Source organism: Centropristis striata, chromosome 2 (genome assembly GCF_030273125.1).
Source record: "Centropristis striata isolate RG_2023a ecotype Rhode Island chromosome 2, C.striata_1.0, whole genome shotgun sequence".
Taxonomy (NCBI): domain Eukaryota; kingdom Metazoa; phylum Chordata; class Actinopteri; order Perciformes; family Serranidae; genus Centropristis; species Centropristis striata.
The window spans coordinates 11,329,455-11,345,809 of record NC_081518.1 but is presented as its reverse complement, the minus strand read 5'-3'; the positions used below and the strand labels follow the sequence as shown (position 1 = coordinate 11,345,809).

At 40.3% G+C, this 16,355-nt stretch overlaps 1 protein-coding gene across 1 annotated transcript in view; it reads right to left on the bottom strand.

Moving 5' to 3' along the window:
- The window catches only part of kiaa1549lb (KIAA1549-like b), a 73,097-nt gene that overhangs the window by 28,150 nt on the left and 28,592 nt on the right, over positions 1 to 16,355 (bottom strand). The window contains exons 2-7 of the mRNA XM_059353081.1: positions 12,451 to 12,813; positions 8,683 to 9,162; positions 8,440 to 8,555; positions 3,494 to 3,713; positions 3,034 to 3,167; positions 2,101 to 2,269 (exon numbers count right to left, since the gene is read on the bottom strand). Of these exons, the coding sequence (XP_059209064.1) occupies positions 2,101 to 2,269; positions 3,034 to 3,167; positions 3,494 to 3,713; positions 8,440 to 8,555; positions 8,683 to 9,162; positions 12,451 to 12,813 (1,482 nt within the window). The remainder of the gene's footprint in view (positions 1 to 2,100; positions 2,270 to 3,033; positions 3,168 to 3,493; positions 3,714 to 8,439; positions 8,556 to 8,682; positions 9,163 to 12,450; positions 12,814 to 16,355) is intronic.

Here is a 16,355-nt window from a genome sequence, read left to right as displayed (position 1 = left end):
CCTCTGTGTTTCCTGCTTGACCCAGTTGATCTCCTTGAACTTTTTAATAATAATAATAATAACACCCATGGTGGAGTTGAAGGGTCGGAAATACAGCTTGCGGCCAACTGTTCCGTGCTTTAAAAGTGATGAGTAAAATTTTAAAATCTAAAAGGCAGCCAGTGCGAAGATGACAGGTTAGGTGTAATGTGTTCTTGTTTTCTGGTTTAAATCCTGGCGGCTGAGTTTGGATTAACTGTAGAGAGGAGAGATACATTATTATGCAGCCAAAGAAAAGGGATTCGCAAAAATCTAGCCACAATGAAACAACTGTTTCAAGGTGGTGTTGTATGTTTTAATTTTAGAAAACTTCTTCAGTGGATAAAAAGCATGACTATATGATGGATTTAATGTGGCTGTTGAATGTGAGGTAGCTGTCAAATCCCACACCAAGGTCTCTGCACTGTGTGGAGTAATAACATAGAAGTATGTTTGAAATTTGAGTGTTTTTTGGGTTGAGTTGAGGGACATTTTGAGCCATTTGAATGCAAAAAATTTCATTGAGGTCATGGGGTCATAGCTTAGGTAAACCTGGGTATCATCTGCATTTAAAAAATATTATTTGCTAAGACATTATGCAAGACAATGAGGCCCGAGCCTGTAACGCTGTGTCTTCACAGCAGGCACAGTGCGAGCAGCATGTTGGCGAAGCAGCAGTTCAGTGTCTACCCAGGATGCTTTCAGGCACAATGCTGAGTGTAGGTCACCTGCATTTTGGCAGCACTCAGTGCCCATAACACAATCACTTAAGTTGGAAGCATAAAACAAAAGAAAAAAGGATCTGAAGCTCAAACAAATGCTTTGGGTCACGGTATACACACTTGTGAAACTGTGTGTGCAAAAGTCACTTAAATCCCTAAATCAGCTGCAGATTCCCGGTTCTTTTACTGAACCTATAATGTGGATTTACTGTAAACGAGGTCAAGAAAACAGTGAATCTCTCCTCCAGGGATCAATGAAGTGCCATAAAAATGATGTCAGTTGTGTCTCAGATCGGCCATATCTCCCTCTATTGAGCAGTTTACATATCACACTGGAAACAGGCTACACATTGGGAATCTACTAAGATTGCTGTTTAGACTCCCACTGATTCTCTGTCACTCTTCATTTGTTTTTCTCTGAGAACAACTCTAACAAAGATGGAGCGCTTGGCTGAGTATGCCCTCAAAGGAGGCTGAGATGAAAGGCATGGGCTTAGTTGTGTCCTTGCATCAACTATCTTTCAGTGACTCAATCATTAAAAAGCAGCAGAACAGTCGCAAACATCCAATTACTGAGAAACTGGACGTCGGTCAGGATTAGCGATTCAATTCTTGAATTGTACCGTTTCCTAGATAGACCTGAGATAGTTCGATCCATGGGAACGCAAAAAAAATGTAGACAAAACAACCATGTTCACTACACTAAAAGAATCAGTTTTATAGGATTAGATAGAGATAGGCTAGTCTTGATAACTACTTTTGTTGGACGATAAATTATTTTCCCAGAAATAAATGCAATAAATGATATTGTTAATAATTTATTGTTGTTTTATGATTCTGATATAATGATAATATACAAGCATATCAATGCAAGTACAGCCTTTCAAGGACAAGTAATAATACTTGGAGTTGAAATGTGAAAAAAATATAAAAATAATAATAAATAAAAAATAAATAAATAAAACTACAAAAAAACACCATTTCAAAGACCAAAATTATAAAAAAAAATATTAAAATATCCTGAATTAAAATATTAAGAAAATAAAACTACATGAACAAAACAAAAAGACGCAAAAATGTATGTGTGTTTTTGTAGGAGCATAAAACCGAAGATATGAGCCCAGCATGTTTTGCTAGATACAGCCTGAAAATTTTATATAAAACCTCTTGCAGGCTTCAACACAAGAAACAAAAAAAATAGTAAAAGCACAGCACTTGCTTTTTTGGTGAATCTAATTTGTATTTGGAGAACAAATAGTTCCCAAGAGAACACAAGAACTACTTTTGTTGTCTCTTCTTGTAAGGCTGTTAGATTGCTCCGGACTAACTGACGTATTTTTGAATACAAACTGTAACTTACGCTCAGCAATCATAAGTGGTGGATAGAAGAGGAAGTAGCCCACCAGCTCAGCTGACAGCTGACCAAGGAGGTTTGAGGCGGTGGTGCCATTAAGGAAGACAGTCCCATTCTTCACAGTGTAGACCAATGACACAGCAGGAGAGCCTGCTGACTGGGAGACACTCAGCATCTGAGAGGAAAAAAAACAGGCTCGGAGTCAGAAGAGGGCACAGAAAAACGTAGACATAACCCCATGAAATGCTTCAGATTACATTACTGCAACGTGCTAATCTTAAAGATTAGCACAAATCACAAAATGACATAGTAGAGATGAAAAATAGAAAAATAAATTGCTGTCTTGGATAAACAAATATGAAAATCATCAAGAAGCACAACAACTGGGAAATTGGCAAGGCATGAAAGAGTGCAAAAGTATTAGAGCATTCATATTTTTTCATCCATGCGTAACTGTCAAATTAGCTTTAATATAGGGTGCACTTTAATGTGGCAGCTCATTAAAATTAATACAAACATTGACTCCCTAAACATAATTAATTTGCATCTCAGAAGCTGCTCTTGTTTAAAAGCAAAGCCTGAAGGGGACAATTTTGCACAAATTGCACACAGTTTGTATCTGTTTGTTTGTAGCTGCCAAATCACCTCAACCACATGAAAAATATTGATGTGCAACAGGGGACAAAACTGTTTAAGTAACATATATTCTAATGTGCCGCAAAAGATATTTAACAAACTGTAGTATTCGCCATATAGCTTAACTGTTTGAGCAGGTGGATTGTTCTGTATACATGACAATGTCAAAAAAAGTCAAAACTCAGATTGTTTTGATCCATTTAAGCACAATGAACACTTCACATGTTTCAACACTGGTAATATGTTACAAATCTCAGCATAACACTGTAACAGTAAGCAAGCACAACTGTTAGACCACAGTACCTGGACAGAGAGTCTGTTGTTGCTGTTGAGAACTTTGGCCTGCGCTTCAGAAAACACCTTCTCAAGCCTCTGCTCCATCATTTGAGAGAACCGACAGGACCGAGGATCGTCGCCTTCTCCCACAAACTGCAGCACTGAAACATGAAAACAAAATAAAATGAATCTTCTTAAGGATGCTACATTGTGTTTCTGCTATATTTGGCAGTGTATATATTGAGGACACTGAGAATATGATCTTTATTACTTTAGCTCTTATGTATCTTCATTCTGAGTAGACACGCAATATTGTCATTTCCTCCATTGATGTGGTACAACTGGATTTATTTTATTGTACTACTCCTCAAACCTAGTTTCCACTGAAATAGTTCAGTGCACAATCACAGCAGGAACAAATAACAGTAAGTCTCAAGCTGATCTCTGACTTATTTTTTTCTTTTATCCTAGCTGAACACTCACTGACCTGTTTTCAGCTGGAAGCCAGTGGCTGGGCTGGATCTCCATAAAGCAACTGGGAGGGGGAGAGCTGTTACCATAGGGAGGTACTGTCGCAGGTCTGAAATCAGCTTATCTCGACCATAGGAGCCCAAGCCATCCAGCACGACAGAAGGAGGGTAAACCATGTCTCCTCCGGTCACATGATAAGCCACTGTCATGTTGGGAGAACCAAATACTGTCTCCACCTGAGGAGGGAAAGTAGAGAAGATAATAAGATCACTTTAAAGAGCCATATTGGTAGTTTGTATCATTTTAGCCCATTAATTACACAATGCCTGTACCTGAAAGGGTGATATTAAAGAGGTATACATGCTCTCACAAGGTATTGGGAATGATTTGTTGTCTTATCCCCTGACCACTGGGCTATCGTGACCTCAGGTACTTGAAGTTAATGCCTACCCTTAACCATCGGGCTGCTACATAGGGTTGTTCTTGCCAAGAAAAGGAGGGGGATTCATAATCACTAATGCGTATGGTTCAGGTGTTGTCAGAAGTGTAACTGTTGGTCTTGAAGTTTACTTGTGCATCATGTCAGCAAGGTGAGAAGTTAAAGTTAGTAGCTAAAAATGAAGTTGCTCCTTAAACCTGCATTTAGGAATGCAGGTTTAAAGGGGCTACCGTTGATGCATGGTTATGAAATATGCCGGCAGGTTAGCTCACTACAACTCTCCACGCTGACAGACAAAGACTTGATTGTAGCAGACAGTCATTTTAGGGATCAGAAATAGTTTTTTAGGGCCCATTACGATATTGATGATTAGAAAGCAAGTAGACGGATAACCTATATTTGAAACCGATATACATACATTTGCAAAAAAAAAAGCATAGTGTCAAACTTCAACACAAAACTTACTTTAATTACCTTTAAACATGTTTAATTAGGTTAAATGCTGCAAAAGACAGCTTTTCATCATCATCAGTGCCATTTTTCTTCCCATGCTGACACCTTCCTTGCATGTACTACTAAAATTGTACACAGTCTTTGGAAGAATGGTCAACCGTGATGTAAAATATTTGTAGTTAACGAGTAAAAACATATTAACAGGATCAGAAGGTAGTGTCAATCAGTCACAGTAGCAAATGAGCTGAATGACAGGATATTGAACTGTCTCGGATTGATAAAGCACTTGAAGAGTGCATGCCAACCATTCGCTAATGAAAGCAACAGCAGAGAGAGTGATTATGGAATACAGATATGTGGAGGGAGAACCAGGAGGGACTGAAGTGCTGCTGCAAAGAGAGAGAGGAGAGTAAAGACATGGGAGAGACTGTTAAATAGGGAGTTTGGGACAAAGAGGCTTATGTTCTTTCACTTCTAACGCAAGAGGCCAGGTATCACTGCGTTCTCATCCTCACAGAAACGCAGGTGAAATGTGTGTTTCATAACTCTGACAAATGCTCATGTGTTTGTCAGTAAGAGTTTCACTCTTTGCTTAAAATCTACACTGAAACCGGAAAGGGAATGATGACAGATATAGCGAAACTAGGTGTGTGTAGGAGAGGTGAAACCTTTCAGGTCTGTTATCTAAAACTATCTGAAAGCCTGCGCTGACAAGGAGAACCACTGGCCAAAACACTGAGAGCCTATCCTCTCTGTAGCTGAGAGTCACCACTCTGCCTCCTCACAATTCAGCCTTGTTACAAGCTCTGTGAAAAGAGCCCTTTATTATCACTTCATCCTCTCAGGCTTCACCCATGTGAAGGTGTTATTAAGAGATTGCATTTCCAGCAAGCCAGAGATTGGTAACACACCCTCTAGAAGAGTGTGAAAGACTGCCAACAGATTAACCCGACAGATCTAGTCAGTTTTCTAAAAGTTTCAAGTCACTGGAGAGCCCTAAAAACAAAAATAGTTTATCTTTATGTATTCTTTAAAGGTTCAAAATCATTTTTAGCCTTTTGGTTCAATTCATTTAGTCTACGTCTCATCATCTTTTTAGCATCAGCATGGCACATCGCTCTCCTCCCAACCATTTATAACCTATAATTAAACACAGAAGCAATTTCCCTTGCCAACAGCTTGCTTCCCATTGGATGAGAGAGCAGTGCTACTAAAAGGAACCCAAGCAGTGTTGAAATGGGTGACAGGAGTGCACTGAAGCAAGATACCTTTAGAGACTACAGAGGGAGAGAGAGTGAACATGTGAGAGCATTGACCTTCACATGGGCAGGACAAATACGCAGGCCTCACTCTCAATTATTTGATACTTCCACTTTGAGAAATACAACACGCCGAGACATTTCACCAGATTGCGGATATACAACACACACACACACACACACACACACACACTGACACAGAAACATGCACACACAGATGTACTTAACACTTGCTCAAAATTGCAACACTCTAAAGTCACTCCGACCCACTTGAGATCACTTTTATTTTTATGTACTGTAGGGAATGAATCCCATTACTGCTTCATCTGTTTCCCCTGCAAACTGTTTTTACAAAAACTTTAAAGGAATACCTCACCCCTAAAATGATCATTTATATATCAATGACTCATCTAATGTTACCTTGAATTCTTGAAGAAAGCTTTCTTTTTTCCTGTATGCCTCCGTGGTGAACGAAGAATCACAAAATAGCAAAATTCTCTGGATGAATGGAAGTCAATGGGGGCTGTGTTTAACAACAGCAAAACAATATCAAAAGATCTGTTTGCAAACTCTCACACAACTCATGCAATACAATACAAGTCTCATTTACCCAGTTATATTTAAAACACTTGTGCATAGACAGTCTCGTACACAGGTAAGTAAAGCGTACATAAATAGCAAGGTTTTAGCGAAAATGCATTTGTTTGAAAGCACTGAGCCTACGACTGAATAAATGAGACGTAATATATTGCATTAGTTGTGTGAGAGTTTGTAAATGGATGTTTGGGTAGCTTTGCAGTGAAATGTGCCCCCATAAACTTCAATTCATCAATTTTTTTTCTGTTTTCAGATTCTTAGTTCACCTTGGAGAGAAAAAAAAACATTTTCCTCACAAATTTAACGTGACACAGGTTAACTAAGATGCAAATGAGAATTTTGGGGGGTTGAGTAATCCTCAATTTTCCAATAATCAGGGTATGCACAGAAAACATTTTACCAACTAGCTAAAATAATTCCCAGAGGAAGTCTTTAATTCTCCGTTTTGCACACTTCTCACTGACTGCATTTTAGCAAAGCCTTCATAGCCAAGAGGTGCTCCTAATACAAAGTCACAGTGAGAGGAGGTATTAGAGGCTTATTGGAGAGACAGAATGATTTTGGCACAGTGGGAACCATGATTGGTTCCACAAATGGCTAATCCACAGACACAGAGATCTTTGTGTGTGCACTGGATCTGCTTGTGTTATTATTGCAGGGGAAATCCTGAGGTCGGTTTACTGCTAAAAAAAATTTGCTATCCGGTGTGTGCTCTGTTGTGGTAAGCCTGCCTTTTGGTGAAGTGTGGATGGATTCTCTAGACTCTCTGGTTGTGAATAAATAAATATGAGGGAATTGGAGCAACAGTTCTTATCTACAGCACCGCTACAGTCCTAATCTACATCGTGTTTCAGTGTTGGTACAGTTATTCAAATATGGCACATCACCCACTGCCTTCAGGGACACATTCAGTCAACCTAATTTCTATATTAGTCCTCATCTCTTCTCACATAGCCTACATGAGGGTCCTTGGTATAAGTGTCTAATTCGCTCTACGCTAATAAACCTCCAGATGTCTGTTGAGGGCACAATTAGGAACCATTCACTTTTCACCAGTGTTAGAAAATTGCTTAATTATTCAGCAAAGATTGAGCAACAGTTTGGGCCTGTTAAGAAGTAGCTGTCAATCAGTCAACATGTCATAATTACACTTATTTTAACTGCTTTAAAGGAAAAAAAATAATCTACTATACACATTGAATATAACATATAATGTGAGTTAAAAGCTTCAAATATAGCGGTACTGTAATTTCAAATAGGCTTGAACAGCTGTGAATTTGAGTACCTTTTACTAACATTACCCATGGTCCATGGACACTTTTCTTGGTTGACAAGAAACCAAATGTATGTGGCAGAACTATTAACACATTTCCCAAAACAAAGTTGACAACAGAAAACAAGTTTTCCTTTCTGAATTCATTTAAAATGATTTCATCTGCATTTAACTTTAGATGACAGAGATAGTTTTTAGATTTTAGCAACTGGTCAAAACGGTTTGAAAACTGTTTTGATGTATTGTATTGATGCTGGTTGATGCCAGTCGTGCATCATTTTTCATTTTCAAGGAGCGTTATCAACAACCATAGACCAAATGCCTCTGGATGCAACTGGATAAACCTACAACCAATAAGGCCAATGAAATATGTGACAAAGCATTAGCACACAGATTTCTCTGGCCCCCAGGGTAGGTTAATGCTGTAGAGACCAGACCAGTACTGACCAATAAGAAAAAATTATCTGTATGTAAACTTTGTATGCTACCTGAATATACCTTCAGGGTTAGATAAGTCCTTCAGCATAAAGTTGCTTTAAAGATAATATCAGAAATATTGTTAGCACTTCTTACATGAGTCACTACCTTTTCAAAGCTATCCTATTATATATGTTTAAACATATATCAATGGTACCTTGTAGAGTTTTTCATCACTAGAAGTGCTTTACACAGTCCTAGCAATGGTTTCACAGTATTCCACTGATGGGAAAAAATGGTGGTGGAAGGTAATGCATTCAGCAGAATTATTAGGCCTTAAGGATACACATGCTGTGTTTTGATGAGAAACAGTGAATGTATACATAATTCTGTTTGTTTAGGACAAAACTCCACAGGGCATATTTAAGTCTATACATATAGATAAATGGATGTTAAGTGTTTTAGCCATTAATTAAAGAAGCTTTTTTTCTTAGGTGATTAACAGTAACTGATAGCAGCCTGACCTGTGCCTGGGCGGTGGTGTCATTCAGAGCTTTTCGGAGGCCCTGACTTAGTCCCCTTCGTAGGTTCTGCCTCTGAATGCTGTCCAGCCTGTTTCTCCTCACATAGATGGAAACAACTAAGGATGGAGGCAGAGAGACAGACAGGGAAGAGAAAAACATACACCGGACAAAACATGTTAAATAAATAATAAGATTTAACAATTTAATGACTTTATTTAAGACCTTGGCAAAAGTATTGTTTACCTGTTTTCACCCACAATCTCTCTGTGATGTTGCACTGCTGTGGTGGAGCCTCAGTGGTGGTGGTAAAAGGGGAAACAAAGATGGTGGTGGACCCCCTGGGAGGGCTCGTTCTGGGGACAAGTGGAGTGAACGCTCTCCTGCTGGTTTGAGTCCTGACGGTTGTGGTGGTGGTTGTTCTCCTGGTTACAGGCTGCGGTGTGGTGATGGTGGCAGACTGAGTGGTGGCTCTTGGGGAAGACATGGTAGAGGTTGGGTGTTTGGTTTTGGTGGTTGAAGCTACAGTGGTGGCGGGATGGACAGAGTCTGTCGGGGTGTCCTGTCGAGGGGGCAGAGGTGATTCCTGAGATGTCCTCTCGGTGGGTCCAGCAGAAAGGGTAATTCTGACTGATTGAGAGGGGGCTAGACTGGCCGCTTTTTCTTTGGGGAAAGTGAGCGCATCTGCTCTGGATGTTCCAGCGGTTAACTCGTCCGTCCCCGCCTCTGTAAGGACAGCAAAGGTCTCAGTCACTTCTTCTGAGCGATCAAGATCTATTGATAAACTCAGACCAGGTGATGAAGATGAAAATGTGGCTTTTACAGACAAGGATGATGATGCAGTGCCTGGTCGGTGAATGGTCGGTTTGATTGACAATATGTTACCAGCTGAATGTAATGGTGATGATGACCATGGATTCGATGAAGCTTTAGAAGACACTGAAGTGAGAGAATTCATATGTAAGAGGGACGATAGTGGGGAAATCTCTGAGGATGATGATGAATAAAACGAAGACAGCGATGGACCCAGCTCTGTTGGAAGGGTTAACCCCCTCAGTTTCAAATCCGTTGTGTTATTGATAGTATCAGTGTCAGAGAAACTGAGTGCAGGGTTGTTTGAGGGTGTGACAGCAGCATCAAATGCATATTCAAGAGAGTCAGCATCTGCCGGAGGGGGGCTGTGCTTGCTCTTATACACCAATGCAGGAGAAGAAGCTTTTGAAGATGTTACAGAGTCAGTAGTTGTGTGAAAGAGGGGCAGAAAACCATCTGAACCCCATGCAGTGTTTACAGTGGCTTCTTGCTGTGCATAGACGGACATAACAGATCTGAGATTAGCTGGGGACACATTTAGTTTCTGTTTTTTATATTCTGATGTGCTTTTAACATATTTTAAAAAAGGATGTTCTCCAACAGTTGGATGAAATGAATTTGGATCACTAGCGGCTACAGTTGGATCAGTTGACTTCAATATATGCACATTACCCTGTTGTCCTTCTTCCAGCTTTGGATGTTCATACGGCGGGCCATCTGCTTGTACATTTGCATTTGCCCTCTCAAAGCCAGTAGATGTATTTTCTAATTCAAAGGCAGTGCTTTGAAAAGACACAGGCTTGGTGGCTTTCCACTTTGTATATGGCGCCATTAGTTTCGTGCCAAAGCTGAAAATAGCGTTCAATGATTCACTGCTGTTTTGTCCATCACTGGAGGAAGTAGTTGCAGCAGAGGAAGCGGTGGAGGGAATGGTTCTTTGTCTGCCAAAATAAAAATTTGATGTATCACTTCTCACATTGGTGATTGGTCCCTGAGAGCGGGAATCAGAGCTTGTCCTCTGTGTCAGGATGATTTCAGACCAGGAGGAAGGAAAATGGCTCGAGTATGTCACATAGTCTTTACGAGAAAGAGTTTTAAGAGGTTCTAATGCAGGATCAGAAGTTACTGGAGTAAAGGGAATTTCAGTGAGAGATCCTCTGCCAGAACCTTCAGAGCCTTTATTAAACAAGAATGAATCTTTAGTAGTGTTGAAAGATGGAGACTTTGTTGTGAACTGCCCTGATGGGAAACCCTTGATATAAAACACAGTGTTTCTGATTACAGTCGACTCTTCATTCCCATTAAATAAAGGAGAACTATTTGTAGCATTTCTCTGGAAGGTCTCAGTGGGCTTCTTTCTATGTGTACTGTGAAAATCAAAGACAGATGATGTTTTATTGTCTGCTGCGTTTGTTTCCACCTCGAAAGTTGAAGCTATACTGCGACCAGCTCGCTCGGATTTTATGATGTGAGCAGAGATTTCAGCCGAGGACGCTGTCTGGTGAGATTTATTAGGAGGTGGAGTTTGACCAGATGTTGTATAAAACTTGTGGGGAAACATGAGTAAAGTTTGAAAAGTTCTTTGTGTTGGGGTAATTTGGGGAGATAATGAAGCTGTGGGTGGATCTGGCAAATTAATCACACTATTGGCAGATAGGCCAGTGTTGTCATCAGTGTTGTTTGGGCTGGGGCTGAGAAACAAAGGCAATAAGTATGTAGGGCGAGGGGCACGTAAAATACTTTTGTACGTGGTTTTACATGTCATATCTTTCGCTAAACTAACTGGCAACCCTGTAACAGAAAGAGACATTGTCCCACTGTTGGAGGAAAATCTAATGTCTGGCGTTCTCCATCCTCTAGGCTCCTGAGTGATGCCCTTGGGAGACCCTGTTTGTGTTACAAATTCTTGGACGTTTATGCCTCCATTACTTGGCAAATGAAGCAAATCTGACTCTGATGTGGAGGAGGTTGTTCCCGCTCTGGTGATCAAACTGAGGATGGAACCAGTGGTGGACTCCGGCCTCGGTCCTGTGAGTGAAAGTGAGTTATTCAGGTGAGCCTGAGCAGAAATGGATTTGAGCTCTGCTGCTGCTATCTCTCTCTGGTTGTAATTTATATTGATGGTAGAAACTGCGGGGCTTCTGTGACCCTCTGCCATCAGTAAATCACCGGGATTAGATGCATGCTCTGAGGGCGCCATGCCAGAGTGGATAGGTGTGATTGCAGTTTTAGAGAGAGACGTTTTACCTGCTGGAGTCTCAGTGACTCTGAGTGACATCGCTGGTGATACAGTTGAATTTACAACATGTGAACTGAGAGGTGACATGATTGTATCTCTAAAGCTTTTGTGAACAAAAGTCTGGCTATCTACCGCTGTTTTGCTTTGCTTTTCCACATATGCTGTTTGATTTAACATCTGCTGTGTGACATGACTAGAAACTGAATAGCCTTTAGGATGGGCAGACAGCAGTGCTGATGGGGGGTTTTGTAAAGCTCCCTGCTGTCTTTGAACAGCTTGACTCTCTTGATTGGAGGGAACTGAGGTGCTAATGTCAAGATTATTGGCTGATACAGAGTTCATACCTGGTTTCTGAGTAGTTTCGTATAAAATCTTTAAAAGATTTTCTCCATGGTTAGAAGGGGAATATGATGTGTATGTGTTGGTTGCTGGCGTTTTCATCACTGTTGTGCTTGCACCTCCTATATATGCTCCACTCACTTTATAGATTTTACCCACTGATGAGTATAATGACTGTTTTGTCACTTCATTGCTCTTTTCAATGCTGGTTTCACTTAGAAAGTGTGATGGTTTAGTTGCTGTGCTTTGCAGTTTCTGTGTAACAGCTGGTAGGTCAACGACTGACTGAGCAGTGGAGAGTTTGGCTGTTAGACTGTCGGTCCAACCCAGAGACACTGCTGGTGATGATGTCTGAGTGGCAAGACTGGACACAATCTTTTGATCTTGAGATGTGTTGACTTTGTTTATCCATCCAGCAGAAGATGACAGAGAAAACAGAGACAATATGGATGATAACACAGAGGAAGTGGATGGAGCTGATGAAGACATTGATGATGACAATGAAGAAGATGAGACGGTTGAGGATGAGACTTTCATGTCTCTGTCCATAAAGGACACATGCGATGGCCTGGAGACAGTCTGAGGTGGTGTGTTGTGTTGGTAAGACATGCTGGTAGTCAGACCTGAGCTGGCGAGGGGCATCCTGTCTCCTGCAGACGACGATGACATCTCTGAGCCCTGGCTGGAACTACGTGAAGGCCATTGGGTGGTGTGGGTCTCGTCCCTGGTGATGGTTGGCGAGGTTCTACTTTGATCCAGGCTCACTGGATGTTTGACAGTTCCTGCCATGACGGTTAAGACAGAAGAAAAGGCAGGCTGCCCTGATAAACCTTCCCCCTCAGACTCTGAGTCACCATCGGAATGGACAACTGAGAAAGGCACCTCCTCCGCCACCGACAGGTCAGCCATTGCATGAGCACCAGCAGCCGTGACTGTGGGGTCGCTTGGTAAAGACGAGGAGCCGGAGCCATCATAGGTGGACTTCTCTGTTATCAGAAAAGAAAGTGAAAAGACAGGTTAATGTTAGTAATTGTACCTGGAAAGCTGGAGTTATTTTTAATTCTATTCCAAATAATTCCATTGAAATGTTCGTATATGTTAGTCAAACTAGTTAAGTATTGGCCAAGTTGTGGAAGGAGAACACATGCTTTTACACAACACCAACAGTCAGGCTGGTTTTGGAGAGGTTGTAAAAACAGAATAGCCTACAAAAATATGAATACATTTAAAAATAAGCAAACCCATAAATCAACAAAAGAAAAGTAGGACTCTGCCTATGACTGTTGGCCAGCTAGTAGCAAGCTTCAAGCAGGTCTGCCCCTGAACTGATTCATCTTCAACTCCAACAATAAACTCCCCTTGAGAAGCAAGGGGTGACCCTTGCTTTCAAACAGGAAGCTCCTCTTACAGGCAAGTATGTCAACAATCAATTAAATAACTTTTCTATGTAATAAAAACAACAACAAAAAAGGGACTTTTCCCTGCAACAATAAAACACCCCCTGCTAGAAAGCCCATTGGAAGGCCTAACTTCCTGTTTAACAGTTTGAACTCATGACTAGCAAGTAGTATGGATAGCAGCTCATGCTACAAACATTTTGTCAGAGTTACATATAAGAAAAAAATAATTTGATGGTTATTTAATTAAGAATGTGAATGTAAAATGACGTATGTTAATAGAAAAGTATGCTATACCCACATGTGTTTATTATGCTGACATAACTCAGCCACAGAGGCCTGGTCTACACAACTTAGCAAACAACAAGGAATACAGCTCTATAGGGTGAAATGCAGAAACTGAAATGTATCTGATCACTCTGAAACCTACCTTTATGGAACAGTAGTAAGCACTGTGGTGGTCATTTTGTAAAAGGTCAGTTGCAACCACTGGCTTTATTAATGGTTTATAAACCATTTACTAATCCTTTATAGATGAGATGACATACTTTTGGGTTGCCAGGTTGTGATTATAGCCCGGTCGGGTACCATCTTTTTTAAGGTTGATATCAATAATTGGGACTCTTGATAATATAATAATACCCAGAAAAACAACAACTATCAGCTCATATATTACATTTACATTTATATTTAGCCTGCTAAACGACTAAATGTAAATGTAAATTCTGGGTTAATAAGCCATCAGGTCTTCAGTTATAAATGTTAGTAAGTCGTTAATAAAAAAGGGTATTTCAATTATGATCACATTTATTCTGCAGCTGTGAATTTTAATACTGGTTCAGATGCTCTGCACCCCTTTCCAGAAGGTAGGTGGTCAAATGCCCCTAAGTTCTTCCTAGTAGCTATTCAAAGACCATTTGTTTCTCTACAAACTGGCAACCCAAAAGCTGTTTTTCTCAATAGCTCAGAATGGATCTATAAAGCATTAGTCAATGATTTATTAAAGCCATTATTTACAACTTACAAAGCCATTATAAATGTTGCTTAATTTCAAAGTGGTACCACATTCCTGCAGTCTATAAGCAAAAAAACCCTGTATAAAATGACACAGTTATGTTCCATCCTATTAACTGGCAGTGTGAAAAATCAGACTGCCTAAGCAGTGTGCATATTTATTCAGCCTGCATGTCGACACAGAATTACCTTCTCTAAACATGACAGATGAAGCCATTAGAAAGAGCCAGGTATGTCCCACAACCATGTAAGAGACTTGATTCAAATAGTACATATTTGCAGATGGCTAGAGTTGCACAGATCAATTCTGATGGTGTTACATAGGCTGTCAGAGCTGTAAAAAAATTGTAAAAAATTGACTCTCTGGTGCAATATTTGAATTGACCATTGAGTGGTAATCAGTTACCTATATGCCAAGGTGAAAACAAATCACAAACTACTCACACGTCAGGTTTTGAGGTGTAAACACATCTTTCTAATATTCCCAGACAGTACTGTACACCAAGGGCAGACATTTATGTATTCCCAAAGGAGAGAAAAAGAGACCATCTTCAAAGTGGAACAAATAGAATTATTCAAGAGATGGCAGCTGTGTGCTCAAGTACAGCTAAGATAGCACACAATGGACTCATACTGCAGTGGTTTGTGCCTTTGCAGAAATTATGCCTCAATAAAAGGCAAAAAAGAGAAAAGAGATATAGAGGTTTATATTACAGTTACTATCATGGAGGTGATCGTTGCAGCATGACGGCTGACATGGACTTGTCTCATCCGTCCCTGTCCTCTCCTGTCCTTTTATTCTCAGCACACCCTAGACACATTCACAGAGGGGTTCTTTTATCCATTTGTAAAGCTTTGCAGTCCTGTCACACCTCCCACCCCCTCAGCATGTTTCTCCTGCTCAAGTGCATCCAGCTAGCACTCACATACAACAGCTTCAGTGTTGGGAGGGAACCTTTGACAATCATGTACCTGGCTGCAAAATGATGAAAGATACTCACATATCAGTCATACTATTGTCCCAGTTCACTTGACTGAAAATGCTGCAGGAATGATTTAGCATTTTTGCACCCTCTTCTCAAAGTCAATGGTTTTAAAAAAAAAAGATTTTGGTTAGATGGCTCAAAAAAGGTCTGTGGTTAACACAAAGTTTTCACATTTTGTTCTATGACAAATAATATATAAGTAAAATGCATCACTCTTGCAGTTTGAAGATTTAAGATGTCTTAAAAAATGATGGTTGTAACAAGTGGTTAAATGAGACTACTGGTTGTTAGGGACATTAAACATCAAGCTTAGCAGTGGTAGCACAGAAGTCACATGATAGTGGTGGAGTTCATATATAGCCAAACATTAGTTCTGCATAGCCAGAACTATCTCCAGAGAGCCGTGTCAGCGATGCAGAAAGGTCCGGCTACACCCATTATCATTCTGCTATAAGAGAAAAACAGTCCAGCTTGTTTGTATTTCTTTAAACCAATCACATTCATCTTGGGAGGCTCTAAGCCCAGGATGCAGTGACAGTGCCCCTGCAGAATAGATAGCAGAGTTAGCAGAGGGGGAGAAGAATGTGGTGTGAGAGACTTGACCAATGGCAGGTCAGACTAACATAACGTTTTTACTTCTGGCAATTGCATTATCTTGCTGAACAAAACATGGAAGTGTTATAAACCTTTGTGTGCCACAGAGCTTAATTTCTGCAGTAATCCAAAATCCACTGGAAGAATCCTATTGGCTTTTTTGTCGAGGGAACCAGAGCGATGCTAACTTCCAGGTTGCCATTCAAAAATACGTCATCCCTGCAGCGCTCTATACACCCTTTGAACATTAACTGTAAAATTCAGAGAATTGTCCAGCACATACTGTGGAAATTACTGAAGCGATTGAGTCCATGTTTTCTGAATTACACACATGATGATTACCCTAAGGCAGTGTGTACTCACACAGCTGGCACTGTAAAGCTATCTGAGAACATTTTTTTTTGTCTGTAGATATTTCCTCACCATTAAATGTAAATTGTATTAGGCTCTAATGCTTACAAATTCAGTAAAGGTTCCAGGTCACTAACTCTGAATGTGTTCTTAAATGTCACCAGATATAGCAGAGAAATGACATAA